Source organism: Phaethon lepturus, unplaced genomic scaffold (assembly GCF_000687285.1).
Source record: "Phaethon lepturus isolate BGI_N335 unplaced genomic scaffold, ASM68728v1 scaffold26424, whole genome shotgun sequence".
Taxonomy (NCBI): domain Eukaryota; kingdom Metazoa; phylum Chordata; class Aves; order Phaethontiformes; family Phaethontidae; genus Phaethon; species Phaethon lepturus.
The window spans coordinates 1-340 of NW_010534422.1; the positions used below are offsets into that span (position 1 = coordinate 1).

A 340-nucleotide genomic window follows, 5' to 3' on the forward strand; every position below is an offset into this window, starting at 1 on the left:
GTGGCCGGGGAGAGCAGCCCCGTGGTGCTGCACAGCTTCACCCAGCTCGACCCCGACCTGCCGCCCTTGGAGGTGAGTGCGGGCGTAGGGGGTGGTTGGGGGTGTCACTGCTGCGATGAGTTTGAGGGGCTCAGCCCGCTGCATGGAGTGGGCCCCAGAGCACATCTGTAGTTTGGGGTTCTCTGCCTTGCTGGCAGCCTGGCCAAAGCCGGCCTGCAGTTTGGTAAGGGGATGGCTGTGGGCAATCCGCTACACATAGTGCTGCTTCATCTTATTCAATAAATAGGTGCCTCTGCTTTTTTTTTTTGCTGTGTGTCCCTGTGCTGTTGACTGGCAGGCA

General features: G+C 59.7%; 1 protein-coding gene across 1 annotated transcript in view; it reads left to right on the forward strand.

The window, feature by feature from the left end:
* Positions 1 to 3: 3 nt before the first annotated feature.
* Positions 4 to 340, forward strand: part of RALGDS (ral guanine nucleotide dissociation stimulator) — a gene marked incomplete at its 5' end in the record, with an annotated part of 24,441 nt that continues 24,104 nt past the window's right edge. Inside the window, 1 exon segment of the mRNA XM_010285532.1 lies at positions 4 to 72. Coding sequence (XP_010283834.1) covers positions 4 to 72 — 69 coding nt within the window.